General features: G+C 37.4%; 1 protein-coding gene across 2 annotated transcripts in view; it reads right to left on the bottom strand.

Moving 5' to 3' along the window:
- Positions 1–6,606: 6,606 nt before the first annotated feature.
- The window catches only part of LOC136873861 (valine--tRNA ligase), a 292,221-nt gene continuing 278,396 nt past the window's right edge, over positions 6,607–20,431 (bottom strand). Inside the window, exons 18-19 of one of the 2 annotated variants that reach the window (XR_010860187.2) lie at positions 11,716–11,866; positions 6,607–7,086 (exon numbers count right to left, since the gene is read on the bottom strand). Coding sequence is in view for 1 of the 2 variants with exons in the window: in XM_067147153.2 (XP_067003254.2) it covers positions 7,006–7,086 (81 nt within the window). In the remaining variant the exon portion in view is untranslated. The remainder of the gene's footprint in view (positions 7,087–11,715; positions 11,867–20,431) is intronic. The other variant, XM_067147153.2, reaches the window with a different exon arrangement.

Genomic DNA, 20,431 nt, shown 5'->3' with positions numbered 1-20,431 from the left:
TCTCTCTTTAAGATAAGCCCACACATGTTCAATCGGATTAAAATGGGTGGATTGGGGGGGGGGTATAAAATCCACAATTGTGTACCAAGGGCTGTATGCTTTGGATCATTATCCTGTATGAATACATAATTACCCAGAAGTCCCATCTTTTCAGCAATAGATGCCAGATTTTTCTTCAGAATTTCAATATAGTATTTAAGGTCCATCTTTCCACCTATGAATTTTAAGAAACCTGCTCCAGCTGAACTCGTGCAACCCCAAACCATTAAACAACTTCTACCATGCTTCACTGAAGGAAGCAGATTTTTTTCTTCGATTTCTGTGTTCGTTTTCCTCCACACCTTTTTGCCATTTTCTTGAGAAACAGTGAATTTACTTTTATCCGTAAATATAACTCGATCCCAGAATTCTAGAGAAGCATGTTAATAGTCTGTACCATATTGTAGTCTTTTCTTCCTATTTGCTGTTGTAATTAAAGGTTTTCGCCTGGCATTTCTACAATGATACCCATTCGTATATAAAAACTTTTGAATCGTGGAAGCACAGATATTAAGTTTTAAATCCTTTCCTAGTTCAGACCTCAGTTTTGCAGCACTGATTCTAGGATTTTTCTTAACTTTTCTAAGGATTAATCTTTTAGTTCGATTGTCTAGTTTGCATGGGCGTCCCCATCTACGTGCATTTTTGAAAGATTTTCTCTCACCATACATGTCAATAATTCCCTGAATTGTAGATCTTGGTCTCTTCACAAGTTTCAATATTTCTGAGAGCGATTTACAGAAATTATGAGCCTAGATTATAATTCTTCTCTCTTCTTCTGTTGTTTCTTTCATTTTGCGGTCCATCGTACCGACTGACTGTATCACTTGTTGTTTAGAACAACTCATGCACAAGTGACTTAGTACAAGACGTGACCTTTACTGCTTACCTGCATTACTTGGGATGTCATCAAGGGCTTCGATGTGAAGATAAACTAACTGTACGAATACTTTTTATGCACCTATATTTCAAACTTATTGGATGATACATTTGTTAAAACAAACATTTCTAAAGTACTATTGTTATTTTCAGTACGTATTCATACTCATGTTTCGCGAAATACCGAAATATAGAAAAGTAGTGAAATTTCTAGCATCTTATGGACACTGCGTCAACTACAAACGACAACATTCCTTAACTCTTAAGGTGTACATATACTTTTTCCCATAACTATATTACACCTGGAGAACAGATTATCAAAACCTAAGGCTTCACAGGACAAGAACAAAACAGTTAAGAGATACAGTATATGATGAGGTTGAAGTCTAATATTTATATGACCTACCTTTGTTTATTTGGATAATTTTAGCAGCGTTTTCGACAAATTCTTTGATGATTTTTATTGCTTCTGGACATATTACGATTTTTATCCAACATTCCAAGATGTCTTAATCTATACCGCCTCCAATTCGACTACATATTTTCATCCTAATTTTAAATATTAGACTTCAACCTCATGATATACTGTATCTTTTAACTGTTTTGTTCTTGTCCTGTGAAGCCTTAGGTTTTGATAATCTGTTCTCCAGGCGTGATATATATTGTTCAAGCTTTTTATCAAAAAGATCCAGATTTAGTCAATATATTTTGTGCTGTAATCATTATGCAACCACAGTATCAACACCTGTAAATGTTCATCAATACATTTTATGTAAATTTTTAAGATTCTTCAGACCAGTGTGTGTTTTAAGATTGAAAGAGGCTGATTGATGCCCAATAAATATTGGGCAAAACATGTACCTTTAAAATTCTGGTAATTTCTATGTGTATTTGACCACACAATAGTGGTATAAATTGTATTGAATAGGTGGTATTAAAATTACTCCTTGTGCAAACTTTGTGATTGCTGCAGGTATACGGGAAACACCCGCATTTTTAGGAACCTTCTTCAGGAAGGCGTATAAAAACTATGTTACACTTCACACTAATTTGAAATTGGCTCATTATCTACATTTACTTGCCTGAAGTGCCAGAATCATCATGTTTACTTAGTGTGTAATTGTTATCCTCATCCTCATTTTCAGAACTTGTCTTCCATAAGAACATCCTTTATGGATTCGTTGTCAAAATTTTGTACACTTGAATTAGACATGCTAAGTATTGACAAGAATTACACAAATAAGCTTGCCTCTCGAACACACACTCTTCCTGTCCGCATGTACCGTACGTTCTTTCCCGCCTATTTCAGAGTCAACGATGACGCAGCCCCAGGTTATGTAGGAACGTGGCTGTGTTATCAATGCCTTAAAAGAAGAGCTCCCGACTTATGCTCATAACTAGTACATTTTATGCTTATAGAAGCATTCAACAAGCCTCCGTGGCTCAGGCGGCGGCGCGCTGGCCTCTCACTGCTGGGTTCCATGGTTCAAATCCTGGTCACTCCATGTGAGATGTGTGCTGGGCAAAACAGAGGTGGGACAGGTTTTTCTCCGGGTACTCCAGTTTTCCCTGTCATATTTCATTTCATCAGTCATTTATTAATTGTTGCCTTAGAGGAGTGCGACATGCTTCGGCAGCCAGAACAATTATTATCCTTATAATCACAGCAATAGAACCAGCTTTTGGGTGGTTAGGCCGTGTGCGTTATGCAGAGTTTCGTCCAGACGTGCCATTTGGACTCATCAGCTGGAATGGCACGCCCCTCCAGGACTCTGCTTAGCAGTGGCAGACCAAACTGTGTGGCCCCGCCGTGTTAGCAAATCAAGTTTGCTAACCTGCTAAAGGAGAAATGATTTCTCCATTTAAAAAATGCTCCCCCATTGGAGATACAATATCAAAAAAGGCTTTCACGGCCTTTTTTGATAATTATTATCCTTGTCACTAGATGGGGGCTGCATTCAACAGTATCCTAGTGAAGTCACAGCTTGCTGAAACGGCAGCTACTATTTTTTAGCTACAGTGAAAACGTGCAGGTAGATTCTCCGAGCTCCGTCATTCTATGAGCGGCATCTCCGATGTGTTAAAGGGGCTCATGATTGAACAGCACTACTTTTCTAGACTTCTGAAAAATTTATTGGCACACACGTTTCTGTATGAGAATGTATCCTTCAGTTCTATTTCCAACTCTCACACTGAAATCACCCATTAGCAATATCCTATCCTTGCTGTTGACCCTGACTGTATCACTCAATGCTTCATAACACTTGTCAACTTCATCCTCATCTGCACCTCACATGGTGAATACACTGAGACAATTCTCGTCCTAATTCCTCCAACTGCCAAATCTACCCACATCATTAGCTCATTTACATGCCTAACAGGAACTATGTTGCATTCATTAGTATTCCTGATGAACAGCCCTACCCCATACTCTGCCCTTCCCTTTTTAACACCCATCAAGTAAACTTTATAATCTCTTCCTCATTATCTCCCCTTACCCAAATATCATTTTCTCCCAGCACATCCAGATGCATCTTCTTTTCTGATTCAGCCAGTTCTACTTTCTTCCATAAAGACATTAATATCGATAACTGCCCATTGAATTCCATTTCATTCGCCAAGCTGTTTCCGAGTCCCTCGCCTGTCAAATGGGAGTGGGACTCTGTTACTCCCATAGGTTCGAGGCTTGCTTAAAACATTCTGAGCGTGTTCAGTGAAAATTTTGTGAAACAGTAAGGATCTCTCCCCTAACAGGTTAGGGACCACTGATGGATTGTATAGTCCTAGCCGCCTGAGCACAAGGAGGGCCGTGATTCATAATATGTCCGAGATGCCCGCTCCCAACTCTCAGGACCACTTACTAGGCACTCAGCCATCGCCCGTGGTTCATGAATTAGGATGTGACTACAATAACCCACATATTGAACCATTTCCAATTAAAGGAATAATTATTTTATTGCCTGGTTATGGCATCAGTTCTTTGTCCATGCAAAACTGCCATCGCTAATTTCAGATAGATATGTATTTGGGCTGGGGATCTAGGTTAGAAACTTCTTAATAATTGTTTAAAAAAACTAGTGAGCTAGGTGGCAGTCAACTCATCCAGTATATTTTAAACCAGAAAAATAAAAAATTGGCTCTAAAAGATTAAAATGAAAAGAAGATTATAAATAACAGATTTATGGTGTGGCTGCTTGTTCACAAATCCAGAATTACAATACACACAGCTGACCATGTTTCAAAACAGATGTGGCCTTACCTAGCTGTATTAGCAGGGAAAGGGCCTGATGTAAACTATTGCTTGGATGACAAGGCGGGGGGGGGACTACAATACTTCCAAATGGACATGGAAACTAATGTTTATTCGTTCATTATTTAATTCTCTTTCTTTCCAACGTATGTACTTGTCATTTTAAATAATGAATTCTCCTCATTCAATAATTCATTCAGATTGACTTTCTTATTTTGTTCTTGCACCAAATAAATCTGCAACCTTACCAAAATATCCATATATTTGCCCTTCTGAACTGTGTGCAGAACCTCCTTATCTCTGCCTATAACTGTGAATTTATGATTACTCTCGCTCATATGTTTGCACGTTGTGGAGTATATTCTTTATATACAAGATTCTTTGCTAATAAGGAAGAGACTTCTTTAAATAATTTAAAGTAAACTTGGACAGCACTTTTTATTTACATCTAAAAGCTGAACATTTTAATTGTAATTCTGTTCATGGGAATGATGATTTTTATTAGAAAATGAGTTAACTGATTTTTGTAAAGTTTTTTAAATATTATATTGTAGCACGTGATTTTGATCAAGTCCTCAAGATTTTTAGGAGATAATTTTTGCTGATGAATACAAGGAATAAAAATACACACTATAATGTGCTTTTTTTTTCTTTTTTTTAGCTATGTTATAGTGTATTGTTTAGAGTGAGAAATGAAGATGTTAGGAAGGAAGTTGGGATAGGAAAGCTAAATGAGAGAGTCGAAAAGAATAAACTAAGGTGGTTTGGACATGTAAAGAGGATGGAAGAGAATAGAATTCAGACAGATGCGGGAGGCAAAGTGCGAGGGCAAGAAAGCAAGAGGAAGACCTAGAACAAGGTGGACTGAATCAGTGAAGAGCGACATAAGAAGATAAAATTTAGACTAGGATAAGATCGTGGAAGGAAAGAGGAAGGTGGAGAAGTGCCATAAATACCCCGACCCAGCAAGAGCTGGATAAGAGGAAATTATGATACAGCGTAATATTTATATTGAACTTGTCTGTCCGACAGACTGAAAAACTTTTAAGTTCTATTTAGCGGAGTTGATATGAAATTTAAAAAAATAATAATAATTTGTCTCTTCAGTCAGCCGAAACTAATTTTGAGTAAATAAATTTATAAACTACCTGAAGAAAAAACATCTGGTGACATATGGTATGTTTTTGCATTGCATGTGTAATACTGTCATGATATGTTTTTTCTTACAGATAGTTCATAAATTTATTTTTTCAAAGTTAGTTTCGGCACAATGAAAAGTTATAAATTAACTGCGTTGAAATGAAAAGTGAGGGCTTCAGAATTCACAAACTCGAAAGTATGGCTTCTTTCTTAACAAAGCATTCCAAGTACAGTTAAACCTCGTTAATTCAAAGTCGTTGGGATGCGAAAATCTGACTTCGAATTATGCGATTTCGAATTAACCGCTGCCTTGAAATTCAGAAATGCCAACCCTTTCCACATCATAAAGTATTCTAAGACCCATTAAAGCATGCAGTCACCTTGATTCAGAGTTTAAACCTTTCAAATGCCATGGAAAAAACTATGCCTGAAATGTATCCAACAAGGTGCATTTACCTTATTCAAATAATGCATTTGGATAAATCACTGAAAACATAACCTCACGCAACAACAACAAAAAAAGCACGATTCAAGGACGAGGACAAATTATGCTGGGCACCCTGTTAAGTGCTTTATTGTTAGATTACTGTACTGTTTACATTTTTAGACGCCTTGTACTTGCACGGAAAGTGCCCAACGCCCTTGTACGATTTTCCGGTCTGGCATTTCTCTCCTTTAAAACCGTGTCCGTTTGGGGTCGGCATTAAAAGAAAAGAATGCAGTTACATCGGCATTGACAATATTGTTCAGAGCGTATGAACTGATTATATAAGCCACGCTTTTTTCGCCGACTGTCAGTATCGCCAGTGTTCGCAGATTCTTCGTCGTACACTGCCTTCTACGTAATATAGTGGCGTTCCTTATAACTCTGAATACAAAAGAATTACGATTTCGTTCTAACTTAGCAAATATGAAGCACACTGTAGACACACCAAACTGAGTAAAAGTGCGGAAAGCTACCCCTGCCGTTCCCGAAGACACATTCTATCGTGGCGCAGAGAAATTTTTAATTTAAATTACTGCGTGAAATACTTTTTTTTTTACGTAAAGGCAGTTTTGAATTAAAAGTCTGAATTTCGGTAATAGGACCGACATTGTTCTTCGAATTATGCATTATTCGTATTTCAAATTAAACAATTTAAAGAACATGCAAAACCATACCTCATGTTTCCTGGAATTTCAAGTCACCACATCGCTGATCCTGTATCAGGAAATGGGTACAAATATACATACATACATACATAGATACATACATACATACATACATACCAAAGGATTATGTGATTAATCTCAAGAAATAGTTTCTAAATTTAAGGTTCATTTTTTACTGAAAATTGTAACAATAAAAACATATACTGATAGGTGTACACCATCATAGACTCTTTATACAGAGCTTTTTATGCTCCATAATTCTTTCTTACATATTTGGGGTCTATCAGTGCCAATTTAGGCAGCGTAAGTCAAGAAAGTGCTTGGATGACTTTTACTGACAGCCACAATTTCAGAGAGAATGAAACTTCTGGATTATTCAGAACTTAGATCAGCTTGAGTGGTCAAGTTTCTCAACTTTTCTGTCCTGATTCTTTGGAGAGAGCTCAGATTGCTTGCCTAACTGAAATGTATTCTTCTGGTCTTTCTCTACGTGCAGGAACTGCTGGCTCTCACTCCCATGAGTATCTACTTGAGATGTCCTTTTATTATTTAATGACTTCATCTAATCTCTTCAAAGAATCTTGATATTGTCTCAGCTTTTCCAGTTCAGCCTCCAAAGACTCGATCTGTAATCAAACATTACTTCATTAGTACAAAGACCACCAGCCAAAGTCTACTACTAAATTGTTTTCATTCCTCCCCTGAAGGGGGATGAGGGCCTCTTAGACGGTGACGCTGTCTCTCAGGCCACGAGATTTGTAGTGGTGATGGAAATGTGTGGAGAAGGTGAGGAGGTCGGTGGCCGTAGCCTCGGTGGCCGTAGCCTATACTAGGAACTATCTGGGCATTCGCCTTAGTGCAGTAGAATGGAAAACCCTTCTCAGGACAGCCAACGGTGGGGACCAACCCCTCTTCATCTCGCGAGTACAGAGGTGTAGAGCCATGGTAAAGCCGAAGCCAACTGCCCACTGCTCCGTTGGTCGGTAGGAATGCACAGCTATCGGACTATGGACCACCCATGGCCATTTGTAGGCCGAAGCCTGCTCTGTAACCTCAAACGATGCCAAAGTCAACAAAACTGTCTGAAATAATGTTTGCTAGTGACAGGCCCTGACAATTCTCATACTTTCTTGCCCAACAGTAGTTGACAGACTACAAAAATTCTCGTTTTTAAGCACCTCGTAGAAAGTTTGGTGTGGTATTTCTACTAACACCTGAGTGGTGGAAAATAAAGTTTCTAGTGATGCGCTTTCCTTTGTCACTATGCTGTTGTATAGGTTAGTTCAATGCCACCATCTAATGGAGATGACTGGCAGCAGATGAGATAAAGCACACCTCAGTGCTATGTTATTGTTGATAAGTTTAGGGACTTAATAGAGATGACGTCTTCCATCGCTATATGATGACAGCTTAGCCTCACACAAGACCAAATACATCGGTATACACAATGAAGACATGCAATCTCTTCGTGACAACAGGCCAATCTTTAGACTAAATATTTTTATTTTCTTCTAGATCAGGGATATTAGGGCATTCAAGATGGGTTTTATGATTGCTATTTCCTCACAGTTTCCTTCAACTCTTCCTGAAAATTTTTTTTAAAAACTCTGAAGTGGTTCAAAGGTTAAATTCTTACAGGAACTGTCTCAACCATTTGGTGTTAAAACAGTCCGACAAAGAGATGGGTTGTCTCCTCTATTAATCTTGTTTTGCAAAAAGTTAGGACTTGGAGAAAAGAAGTTAAAAGGAATAACTCTTGGCAGACTACATGAAAATAAAATTAATTTACAGTGTTTGGCCTTTGCTGATGGTATAGCAGTGTTGTCAAATAACAGACAGGAAGTGATTGCATTTACTGAAATATTCCATGAAATTGCATCCACAACAGTACTCCTAATCTCATACCAGAAAACCCACTACATGGAAGGATCCCCTTGGTACCTAGATGGACAACCAATGGAAACCCAATATGGCAAAATATCTCTTAAGTGTCAAAATTCAAATACCTGGGAGAAGTCATCGAACCTTCAGGACTGAATCGTGAAGCAAACAAAGCAAGGATCTCTAAACTACAAAGAGCGTACAGACTACTTGGAACAGATATTATAATAAATCCATATCCTGAAATGCAAAATTAAGGCGTTACAACATTGCAATTAAACCTGAAGCACTACAGATGCATCTGAAACATTGATCATTGGGGCAGATCATTGATTAAAGATTCAGGAAAGCAAGAAAGAAAAATCTTAAGGATAATTTTTGAACCAGTCTGTACAGGGGCAATCTGGATGATCAGGAAATCTCATGACCCATACCAACACATTTAGGAAAAGACATTTGAAATTTGATCGACATATTCTCAGAATGAGTAAGTTAAATCAGAGATTGACCAGAAGAATTCTGAACCTTGCACTATCAACGAAATCAGAAAACAACTGTATGCTCAAAGTTGGAAAGAACCTTCAGGAAATAGGCATCACAGATGACATTGTATCAGACAGATCTAATTTCAGAAAATTAGTTGACAATCACCGCTTTACACACCATCCAAGCACTACCACCAAGAAAAGCCACAGTGAGAAGATGAAGAGATTTGGGAGAAGAAAAAGGCAATGACATCAGATAAATAAGTTCAACTGTGCTCCTTAGTCAGGCATAATGAAAAGAAGAAAAAATGATGATGGCGTGTGCCTGGTGCAGCCCCTACAGGAGACCTGCGCGACTGTGAGGATAGGACGCTACCTGACGAGAATTTTAATGCTGAAGACGGCTCAAACACCCAGCCCTTGAACCAGAGGAATTAACTAATGAAATGTGAAATCCCAGGCATAGCCGGGACTCAAACCCAGGACTCCTTGGACCAAAGGTCAGTATGCTAACCTTTTAGTCATGAAGTCTGACTAAACGTAAACTTGTATCCTCATTCTGAAGTGGTGCACCCCCAAAGGATGTAAGCTGCATGTACCATATTAACCCCATACCAGCCCTCCTGACACTCTTAGATCTCATGCAGTACCAGGAATTGAACCTGGGCCTCCAAGGATGGCAGCTTATAGCACTATCCATATGATTACAGACATCTTCCTGGCCAATAGGCTTTCATTACCAAGTGTTTTTTACATGGCAATGATCACCATTGCCAGTTAGTTCATTACTAATATTTCCATCACATTTCAAGGTCCGTATCGACTGTAATATCTAAATTAAAATATAAAATTTCAATTTAATTTCATTTCGATTTCAATATTTCCATGTCGGCTTCTTACTTATGGACTTCATCATCATCATCATCATCATCATCAGATATTCAGTCCACAGACTGGTCTGTTGTCACAAAATGATGCCAAGCTGTACGGTTGTTTACAGCCTTTTTCATTGCTACGTAGGTTCCCATTCCGGTATCTTAAGGGGTATATCTTGGTAGAAACAGGATTTCGACAAGGAACTATATTATCCCCTCTACACTTCATCAAAATACACAAGAGTGTACAACAAAAAATGGGAACCAAAGAGATAAAGGCCTTACTCTCTGCAGACGATTTAGTAATATGGGGAGAAGATGAAATGGAAGTACAAGAAAAAGTTATTGTATGTAATCAGAAGATATAGGAATATGGAATGAAAATAAGTGTAGAGAAGAGTAAGACAGAAGTGATGACAAGAAGTAATAGAGAAGCAAGAGGGAATATTGAAGTAAATGGAAGACCATTAGAAGTTGTGAAAAGCTTCAGATATTTGGGGAGTATACTTGTAGAAGATAGGAAAATAAATTGGAAAGAGAATCCAAGAAGCCAATGGGTTTTGCCAATGTGTGAGACATATAGTGTGGAACAGGAGTGTCCCAGAGAAATGCAAGAAAATTCGGTACTCAATGTATTAGACACCAATTTTGACATATGTGGCAGGCACATGGAGAACAAAACATGATGAAAGTAGAATCCATGCAGCCGAGATGAAATTCCTTAGAGGAATAATTGGGAAGACGTGAAGGGATAAAGTCAGAGAGAGAATTGGATTCCCTAAACTGTAAGATAAGATAGACACCAGTATGGACACATGACGACAGTAGAAGAGGATAGAGTTTCAAAGTGAGTATTTATGGAGAAAATAATAGGAGGAAGACAACGCAGAAAGCCCAGAAGTTTTATTCGATTCAAAATAGAGACCAAAGTCATTCTGTTGCAGTCGCAACCTCCAATTCATTGTCTAAGTGTGTGACCAGAAAAATAATGTTTAATAACCAACTGGTCCGAAATAAAAGGCTTCTACTAACATTTGTTTTAGAAAGAGTGTGATCTGCAATAATAGAGTATAGAGAAAGGAGTAAAAGCAGAAATATTGGAGGAAAGAAGGAAGGGAGTGGTGGAGAGATACACAACTGAGGTCCTTGGTTCACAACCTGACTCACAAGACTGGTAATGGGGAAAGAAAAATGTACTGTATACCTTGGTCTTCCTCAAAGTCTCTTTCCGTTAATGGACTTTTTAAGAAAAATCTAAATGATGTCAACTCGTATGGTAAAAAGGTATGATTCAAAAAATGATTAGAAAATTCAATTTCTATGCTTGTGAAGAAAGTAATAATCGCGAATAACTCCAGTAAAATTTGTCGTACAGTAACAAAATAATAATAATAATAAAAAAAAGCATGAACCATAAGAGATCACAAATTATATTTTCCAAAACATTTTTATACAGTGAAACCTCGTTAGTGCATTCCTCATTAACACGTTTTCCCAATTGACACGTCGTAAATTTGAAGTCCCGATTATCATCGTATTAAATCTATACAAAAATGCCTCACTTATGTCACGAATTTTTGCTGTTACCGCTTAGTACAATCACATTTTTCCTACCCCTAAAAGTGTTATTTGTCATCTCTCGGGGAAGGAACGTGATTTCCAACTAGGGTAAGAGCCCTCACCGCAGTTTCATGATAACAGGAAAGTGCCTTGAATTCTTGAACTTCACATGATAAATTGCACCTTCTGGGAGCAAGCCATTAGCCTCAGAAATGCTCAGTTTTGCTTGCCGGTTAGCAGTGAAACTGCAGAATAACACAATGAACCTGTTTGTGTTTATATTTCGCAAACCATTTAGAAGTTAGAAATGTATTCCATGTTTAGTTGTACAGTGAATATTTGTCGCGCGATAGCCTACATCTGGAACATAATCGTGTGAAGCTGACTAGTGTGATGCATATTTGTCTTGTGATAGCCTAATTATGGATATGGAATAAGTTGTGAAATTCCTTACTAACGAAGACTCTGTCAGCAAGTCGACTGGCATCCACATCTTCAAGCGCGCAGAATTGGCGTGAATGTTGAAACTCGCACCTTCCAGATCACTCGAATCGGTGTTGGTCAGTTGAAGTTTTGTTTGATTCAAATTAGCATCCGAAGTCATTCTGTTGCATATGTAAGAGAGGTAACTTAAGGGGTCCACATTTTCAATACAAATAAATGTTATAATGGTTAAGTTACAACATGTTTACTTGGAACTAGTTTCAACGCTATTTAGCATCATCTTCAGCCAAAATGTGAGAAATAAGCATAGGTACACATACAAAACTATACATTACACAAAATATTATAACATTATAATTAAATAAGAGTAAAAAGGGGAATAAAATAGTGAATAGATATTCAATCACAAGTTCAGAACTTGGCAGTCATTACCAAAACAACCCATGTAGGGTGAATTAAAATAGTAATCTAATTGTACAAACACGAGTTAGGAATCAACAAACACAATCTTTTAAATATATATATATAGATATATATATATAGATATATATATATAACACTTTAAAACTTTGCTTAAGTCCGAGATGAACTTTGTAGTCAAAGATTTGAATCTGTAGTCACTTTGTTTTTTTCATTAAAGATGTCACCTATTATCTAAGAGTGTAGTGAACATTTTCTTTGAACTTTTGACAGAAATACAATATCCAATTTGCATAAGATGTTCCTCTGAGAGCTTTGAAGTTAGTTTTACATCATGGCTGTGGTCTATTGTTTTTATGTTGCAACATAACGTGTAAGGTGGAGACCAAGTTTTTGAGCCGAGGTTTCTACGAAGTTCGCAGTTCAATGCAGGACCTGCGGTGTAAAAAGGAGATATTTATAAAAGTTGAATTAGTGAAGAAAAGGAGAGAGCTTGGGCTATGACTGAACGAGACTCACCTCCGGCGGAAAAGCTGTAACGCGTGATGAAGAGGAACTGAGTGTGATGGATAAGCTTGGGTCAGGGAAGTGGCTAGTGTTGGGGTAGGAAGGGAGAGGGAAGGAGGAGGAGCGGTAGGGGAGGTGTGAGGAATGGAAGGAAGGGGAATTAGGGAGGGTGATGCAGTGAAAGCGCGTGGCATAAGAAAGTATTACGCATATTGTGAAAGACAGATGTATTGTTCAGAATTTTAATATTTTTGAAAAATGCAATGAGAAAATCGAACAAGATCTTTGATTTCTCAGAGATATCGTTTAAGTTTAAGTTTGAATTAAAATATAGATCTAAATGAACCTTAATTTAGAACTTCTAATGCCTCAAGATCTTGATCAATTTCAGTAAAATTATGTTAATTCTTTCATATGTAGGCCGACTGCAGAAAATCGGTTATGCTTTATAGCATTGACATGTTCCGTATTGCACCCATCACATGAGCCTGATTGGGGAATTTAATTAATTTTTATTTGATATTGGATGGAAGTATTCATGTATGCTATTAAAATTATAAAATCATGGGATACTCAGAAGGCCAATGTATATGAACAAAGAATCAGCAGAAGCCCATGCTTCCTTTCTTTTCTGGAAGAAAACGCTATCGCTGTAAGGTAAACAATCAATACCCGGTCTGTTGCGTCAGAACTGGAACTACGCAGTAGAAGCGGAAAATTACATTGGAAGAGTGAGACAGAAAACTATGAATCTTACTACCAGAATCCCCTTGATTTGGAATGGACCCATCCATACAAATGAGTAGCGAATATAAGTGGTCCAATCAGGTTGCATCATTCAAATAATTTTAAAATCAGCGGGGCAGAATATTTAATTCATCTGCAATCAAGGCTAGTAATTAATATGGATTTTATGACAGCAAGATATTAGTATTGACTAAGTAATTTTTGGACCAACTCAATGTATTATTGTAATGGAACATAATAATTGCGCACTGAACTTTCAGGTAGCAACACAAGTGTGCAGTCCCCGCCAACATGAAGTCGGTTCGACAGTGCGTAGGAAGAAGTAATCCAACTAACACTACCAGTATTATACAAAATGTTGTGAACAATTTTGAGATCACGCTGTACCAGTATAATGACATGCAGTTTATGGAATTAACTGAGTAATGCATTTCATCTCTTAAGCATTTTATTTGGGAGACGCTCGCCAACGGGGATTTTTGGGTGTCAAAAAGCATTCATTCATTCTTGGTCAGGTTGAGTAAACCACGAGATTAATTGGTTTATGGTTGTGGTTAACGGTTGTTTCAGTGAATTACTACCATTTGGACACTAAAATTAACAAAAAATTATATGAATAAAAATTTGTTAACCTGAAATAATAATTTTTCTTGGAGAATTCTTGTGAATATTGATTTCTAGTGTATATTTGTATATAATCAGTAATAGTTTGCGGTTGTTAATTTTGATTGACTTGTTAGGCTATTACATTTGGCTGTGTCGCTTGTTGTAAATAGTTATTTTTAGGACCTATTTTTATTTAAGTGGGAGAGTATATTCTTCTTTGATGTAATGTAGAATAGGTTAGGGTAAGACTCACGCACAATATAAGAAAATGTTTTAGATTCGCAAGCAACAACAACAAACCCATGAATTTAACATGTTACTGAACTGGATTGTTTGAATTAACATTTATGTATTTAAAAAAAGTGTATGTTATGGTCATGGAACACGAATTGTAGTTGAAAGGTTCAGTAACTATTTGGTTTGGAAAATATGCTTCAGGCAGTTGATATTATTTTTCTTTACAAAGTGGGCAGTTTTTTTCTTGTGAGTTGAAACAGGTCATAGTAATTATCATTTAAAACAAAGATTCATCAAATTATATTATTGAGAGTAAATTGTAATCACCAGAGGTGTGATATATTGGAATGTAAATGTTCTGAATTATAAATTACACATACACAGTGGTAATGAATTATGGTGGACACCAGTGGCTAAAATTTTACTATGATAGTAATTATTATTATTATTATTATTATTATTATTATTATTATTATTTTATTGTCCACTGATCATTACATTTATACATGGTTATTATTACCATATTACCGTGCTGGTGTGTACATCCACACATATATTTTATGAATTTTAAGTAGCAGATTAGGTAATGAATTATATAAATCTGATAATTAACAAATTAATTATTTCAAGAATTAATCAGTGATGTGGTAACTTATTTCATTTGTAAATAACACTCTTTGACATTGTGATAGTGTAACACTATGATTTGAATCTGAATTTACATTACATTAATATTGGATTGATTTCATTGTTCATTTTTCTTAATTTTGATATATAAATAATTTATACACAAATTTTAAAAAATCAGTCTGTGTCATGATTTTATGTAGCTAGTTGAATATCCCTAATTGAGCTATACCTATGCAACCCTATTCGACGACAGGGACTGATCGCGACTGAGAGGGATCTCACATCTTCGGTAAATATATTTCTTTTCAGGGGCAGCCGTGGCAATACTGGACTTCAAGTCTACACCGAGGAAGCTCAAGAAGGGTGCAGTATATCTGATTTTAAAACTACGTCCTGTTTGACCTAGGTAAGAACTATTGCAATCTTGACAAGAAAACCTATATACACCTTATTTTGAAAAAGGACTACTTTTATTAATTGATGTAGAGTTATGCAGGATCTCTGTACTTCTATTGCTAGTACGAAAGGCTATTTTAACATTGCATTTTTTAAGAACGTAAGTGACGTTATATATTTCCTTATTAAAGGTAAATGTTGAGAACATGGCAGTGCTAGTTTTGTCTTTTATTAAGGTAGTTTTTGGGTGATTTAAATTTATTGGTTATTTTTTTTCAATAAAGGCTTCATTAAATCCATTAAATTTTGCTATAGAAAGAATGGTGTTCAGTTCCTTATGTAAGTTTTTTCTAGACATTGGAATCCTGAATGCTCAATCTACCAAGCTATTATATGTAGTCGCTTTTTGTGTTTGAGGATGTAATGAGTCATTTCTTATAGTAGTGGCCCTTTGAGTGGGCTTTCTATAAATATTATATGTAAATGAAGAGGCATGTCTGTTGATTGTTAGGTCTAGGAAATTAATAGAATTATTTATCTCTGATTCTAAGGTAAATTTAATGTCGTGATCAATACTATTAAGGTTTTTGAGGGTGGATGGCGCATCTATAGAGCATTCGTTCAGGATTATAATTCAAATTTAAATGATATCTCCAAGAAATCAAAGATCTTGTTCGATTTTCTTATTGCATTTTTCAAAAATATTAAAATTCCGAATAAATGATCTGTCACATTATGCGTAATACTTTCTCATGCCACGCGCTTTCACTGCATCACCCTCCCTAATTCCCCTTCCTTCCATTCCTCACACCTCCCCTACTGCTCTTCCTCCTTCCTTCTCCCTTCCTACTACAACACTAGCCACTTCCCTGACCCAAGCTTATCCATCACACTCAGTTCCTCTTCATCACGCGTCACAGCTTTGCCGCCAGAGGTGAGTCTCATTCAGTCATAGCCCAAGCTCTCTCCTTTTCTTCACTAATTCAACTTTTATAAATACAGTAGAAGTCCGCTATAGTGAGTAGGGATTCTAACGAGAACCCCGTTATACCGACAATATTTTGATGTCCCTTCAAAATTCCTATATTAAATTGTGTATTATCCTTCGGTTACAGCAAGAGCCCCATCACTGACGCATCCGTTTATTACAAGCGACACAGTGCTGTGTCCACTAGCGAGTTCTCTCGTCGACATTCGAAGGTGACGTCGGAGTCTATTAGTAATACCCGTGGACAGCTGTTCTGTAAAGAAAATTTGAAATGAAAGAGAACATAAGTAGTATAATGGGAGAGTTCTGCGGCCACCTCCACTTCCGGCTCTCGGGAGAGGCCTCCACCTCCCGCGGGAAATTTGAATTTTGGCGGGAGATTTGAATGTTGGCGCAAGATTTGAATTAGTAAACAAGGCCACGTGCTTTTTGACAGCTGTCATCGACAACAACGCATCGCTAACCTCACGCCTGCCATCTTGACGGGCCTAAACCTTAGTGGTACCAACTTAACCTAACTAGCGCAAGATTTGAATCGGTAAACAAATCCACGTGCTTTTTGACAGCCACGTGCTTTTTGACAGACAACAACGTATCACAAACCACAGTGTTGCCATCTTGACGGGCCTAAACCTTAGTGCTGCCAACTGAACCTTACTAGCGCGAGATTTGAATCGGTAAACAAAGCCACGTGCTTTTTTGACAGCTGTCATCCGCCATCTTTAATCATGAGAGCACCGTGCTGCCCTCCTGCAGGTAATTTCGTCAGCTGTCATCCGCCATCTTTAATCTACAGAGCACCGTGCTGCTCTCTTTATGGCTACTACCTTAAGCACATAGTAGCGGGCAATTTGAAAAGTTCCGTCAGCTGTCATCAACAATCTTTAATCAAGAGAGCACAGTGCTGCACTCTTCAGCTACTTACCTTTGAAATGTGGTGGCGGCAAATTCCACATGCTCTTGTTTGCAAACAAACCCACATGCTTTTTTGACAGCTGTCATCCGCCATCTTTAATCAAGAGAGCACCGTGCTGCTATCATGCGGGCAATTTCGTCAGCTGTCATCCGCCACCTTTAATCTACAGAGCACCGTGCTGCCCTCATGCGGGCAATTTCTACGTCACAGCTGTCATCTGCCATCTTTAATCAACAGAGCACCGTGCTGCTATCATGAGGGCAATTTCATCAGCTGTCATCCGCCATCTTTAAACTACAGAACACCGTGCTGCTCTCATGCGGGCAATTTCGTTAGCTGCCATCCGCCATCTTTAATCTACAGAGCACCGTGCTGCCCTCTTGTGGGTAATTTTGTTAGCTGTCATCTGCCATCTTTAATCCACAGAGCACCGTGCCGCACTCTTGCGGGCGATTCCGTCAGCTGTCATCCGCCATCTTTAATCAAGAGAGCGCAGTGCCGCACTCTTTAGTTGAAATGTAGTGGCAGACAATTTGAGAAGCTGCCGTCTTTAATCAACAGAGCACCGTGCCGCACTCTTTAGCTAGATACCTTTTAGCGGGCAATTTCGTCAGCTGTCATCCGCCATCTTTAATCAAGAGAGTGCAGTGCCGCACTCTTTAGTTGAAATGTGGTGGCGGTAAATTCCACATCCGCCATCTTTAATCTACAGAGCACCGTGTCACACTCTTTAGTTGAAATGTGGTGGCGGCAAATTCCACAACCTCTATCTTTAATCTACAGAGCACCGTGCCACACTCTTTAGTTGAAATGTGATGGCAGACAATTTAAAAGAAAATGTCAAGGAATACCTTTGTTCTAAGAGAAAAAAAAAGACTACAGTTCTGAACAGCTTGTGTAAGATAGCGATTGTTATAACCTCCTTTTTTCCCTGCTCTGTCAAGGCATAGCTTTATTGAACATACAATGCGATCTTATGCATAAGACAGCGCACGTATCGCGTAACTGCAGTGATGCATGTTTAGACTTGAACACATACTGACCGGGTCAGGGATGTAATGAATGAATCATATATAGGCTATTATTACGATGGGGTCGCCACTCCCAAAGTGATTAATGAATGATAGATGCTACGAAATGAGAATGGAGAGTGTTGCTGGAATGAAAGATGACAGGGAAAACCGGAGTACCCGGAGAAAAACCTGTCCCGCCTCCGCTTTGTCCTGCACAAATATCACATGGAGTGACCGGGATTTGAACCACGGAACCCAGAGGTGAGAGGCCAGCGCGCTGCTGCCTGAGCCACGGAGGCTCCTTATAAGTACATTATGAACAGTAAAATCAATCAGTCTCACCTACTTTTTCACTCCACCGCGGTTAAGCCCCCCCCCCCAAAAAGAAGGCGTATTTTTTTATGTTTAAAGGAGATTTCAAATACAAATGTTCACGTGTGTTACCTTCAGTTTTGAGATACAAGTATTCCCATAAAATTAATTCACTTTTTTTCACTTACTTTCACCCCCCCCCCCCTCTTTAAGTGAATTTTCAGGCCAAAAATATTTGTTTCTTTAATAGTAATGGATCTTCTAAATACTGATTATCTTCAGTTTTTGAGATATGTGTCCTCATGAAACGAATTCAACTCCTTTTCACACCTGCCCCCAAAGATGATTCCCCCCCAAATGCGTCGTTTTATTTTTAAAGAAGATCTAAATACCAATTTTCACGTCTGTAACAACTTTACTTTTTATTAGATGTAAGTATCCTCATACAATTAATTCACTTAATCTTTCAAGTTTTTAACCTCCCCCCACCCTTCACTGGATTTTCCGAGAACACCTGTTTCTTTACATTAACAGGAGATTCCAAATACCAGTTGTTACATCTGTAACATTTTATGTTTCCGAGATATACTGTAGATATAGTCTTTCTAAAAATTCACCCCAGTTTGTCACTCCTGTTTAACCCCCGTTAATTAGATTTTCCAAAAACAAAAAATAATGTTTCTGTATTTTTAAAGGAGATCCCATATACTAATTTTTAGGTCTGTAATATCTTCAGTTTCTGAGATATAACTGTCCTCATTAAAGACATTCAACCCCTTATTCAATCTTTTCACCCCTCAGATTGGGATTTACAGAAGAAAAAAAAAAAATACGTGTTCTTTTATTTTTAAAGGAGATTCTAAATAACAACTTTTATATCTGCAAACTTTTAAAGTTTTGAGATATAGATACACTATTTTTTTTAAATACACCCCCCACTATTTGGATTTTCCAAAAACAAAAAATACATGTTTCTTTATTTTTAAAGGAGATCCCAAATACTGATTTTCAGGTCTGTAACATCTTCAGTTTCTGAGACATAAGGATCCTTATTAAAGGCATTCAACCCTTTTTAACCCCTTTTCAACCATCCTATTGGGATTTTCCGGGGGAAAATATGTGTTTCTTTATCTTTAAAGGCGATTCTAAGTACCGATTTTTACATCTGTAAACTTTTAAAGTTTTGAGATATAGATACACTCATTTTAAAAATTCACCCCCCTTTCAACCCTTCACTATTTGGATTTTCCAAAAACAAAAAGTACATGTTTCCTTTTTAAAGGAGATTCCAAATACCTTTTTTCAGGTCTGTAATATATTCACTTTCTGAGATATATGTATCCTCATTAAAGGCATTCAACCGATTTTTCACTCCTTTTCACCCCTCCTTTTTGGATTTTCCAAAAACAAAATATATGTGTTTCTTTATTTTTAAAGGAAATTCTAAATACCAATATCTACATCTGTAACTTTTAAAGTTTCAAGATATAGATACAATCATTTTAAAAATTCACCCCCTTTTCATCCCCTATTATTTGATTTTACCAAAAACAAAAAAATACATGTTTCTTTATTTTTAAAGGAGGTTCCAAATTTAAATTTTCATGACTGTAAAATCTTCAGTTTTTGAGATATAAGTCTCTTCATAAAAGGTGTTCATAGCTGCCTCCCCCCCCCCCTTTCACCCCCTTGATGAGATTTTCCAAAAAAAAAAAAAAATACATGTTTCTTTATTTTTAGAGACTATTCCAAATACCAATTTTTATTACTCTAAACCTTTAAGTTTTTGAGATATAGATATCCTCATTTTAAAAATTAACCCCCCTTTTCACCCCCCTTAGTGACGGAATATCCAAAAATCCTCCCTTAGCGAGCACCTACATGTTAATATGAATGTATCCCCAACATTTCATTTATCTATGTCCAGTAGTTTCGGCTCGGCGATGATGAATCA

The sequence above is a fragment of the Anabrus simplex genome, chromosome 5 (genome assembly GCF_040414725.1).
Source record: "Anabrus simplex isolate iqAnaSimp1 chromosome 5, ASM4041472v1, whole genome shotgun sequence".
NCBI lineage: Eukaryota > Metazoa > Arthropoda > Insecta > Orthoptera > Tettigoniidae > Anabrus > Anabrus simplex.
The sequence above is the reverse complement of the archived record's forward strand: the minus strand, read 5'-3'. Positions and strand labels throughout refer to the sequence as shown.